The sequence below is a fragment of the Trichinella spiralis genome, assembly GCF_000181795.1.
Source record: "Trichinella spiralis strain ISS 195 chromosome Unknown Scfld6271, whole genome shotgun sequence".
In the NCBI taxonomy this organism is placed as follows: Eukaryota; Metazoa; Nematoda; class Enoplea; order Trichinellida; family Trichinellidae; genus Trichinella; species Trichinella spiralis.
This window is the reverse complement of record NW_003533210.1, coordinates 1-1,064: the sequence shown is the minus strand read 5'-3', so window position 1 is coordinate 1,064 and position 1,064 is coordinate 1. Positions and strand designations below refer to the sequence as shown.

General features: G+C 37.7%; 1 protein-coding gene across 1 annotated transcript; it reads left to right on the top strand.

The window, feature by feature from the left end:
* Positions 1–58: 58 nt before the first annotated feature.
* Tsp_14924 (putative exosome complex exonuclease RRP6) lies at positions 59–998 on the top strand (the record flags this gene model as incomplete). The annotated part of the gene is given in 5 exon segments (XM_003366267.1): positions 59–67; positions 337–481; positions 586–743; positions 762–917; positions 948–998. Coding segments are annotated over 5 exon segments (519 nt in total), but the record flags the coding sequence as incomplete, so codon positions are not given.
* Positions 999–1,064: the final 66 nt, after the last annotated feature.

The window sequence follows — 1,064 nt, the reverse complement described above, 5'->3', positions numbered from 1 at the left end:
CAGTCCGGTTTCCGGGTAGGCGGATCCAGCCATTTGTTGACAGGCACAATTTGAGAGAATGTCGATGGTGAAAGCCTCGAACACAGTTGCTTGACATGTAAAAAATCGCATATCATTGTCACAAATTTTACCATTTTACTAGGTACTATTGCTAGTTTTTGTGGGCACAGCGGCAATTATTTAATCGGGAAACTTTTCCCTAAAATTCCCAAATGGAGCACATCACACCATGATGATGAATGAAATTGCCAAAATCAACGACATTCTGGATGAGAGAATTGTTAATTGATTGATTAGTAATTTTTTGTCAAATTTAGAATATTTTTTTGTATTTAGACATCATCTTTCGATGAGGTACGGGGTACTTCAGGAGAATATTTACAAGATTTGCGGATTGAACGCAATGCAATTGAAGTAGCTACTGCTAGTTGGAATTGTATCAGCGCACCATCGAAGGAAGCTGTTGAAACGGAGCGAGCAGGTTTTTGATTTTTACTTACTTTTATTGGATTGTAAAATTGAATCGCAGTTTGAAAAAAAATTTTCTGTCAGCGGGTGTAATTAATTATAATGAAAACTTTTTAGTGGAAAATTTTTCGGATGAGATGCATTTCCATAATAAGCGTCGCTTTATTCCGAAACCGCAGTTGAAATTTCGAGACCAAATTGACAATTCATTGAATCCATTTAAATCTAAACTTCGTATAAAGCACCACGAGATCTCTCCTGAGAAGTTGTCGAGTGTAAAATTGTTTATCCAGGGGCTGCAGCAGCATGCCGACAATGCTGGGATGGAATATTCTTCTGAACCAGCACACCCGTATTATTATGAAATTATCACGTGCGAGCCGAATTCACTCATGCTGTCTATCAAAGAACCCCAACATCCAATTATGCCATTGAATGCCTGTAAATTAGTTTTTGTCAGGACGAAAAAATTTTTGCAGTCGCTTGTCAATGACTTAAATTCTCAGCAAGCATTTGCGGTCGATTTGGAGGTGAGCGGGAAATTTTCATCTTGTTTATTCATTGCAGGTCCATCAATAATTCTACTCTTTTCAATG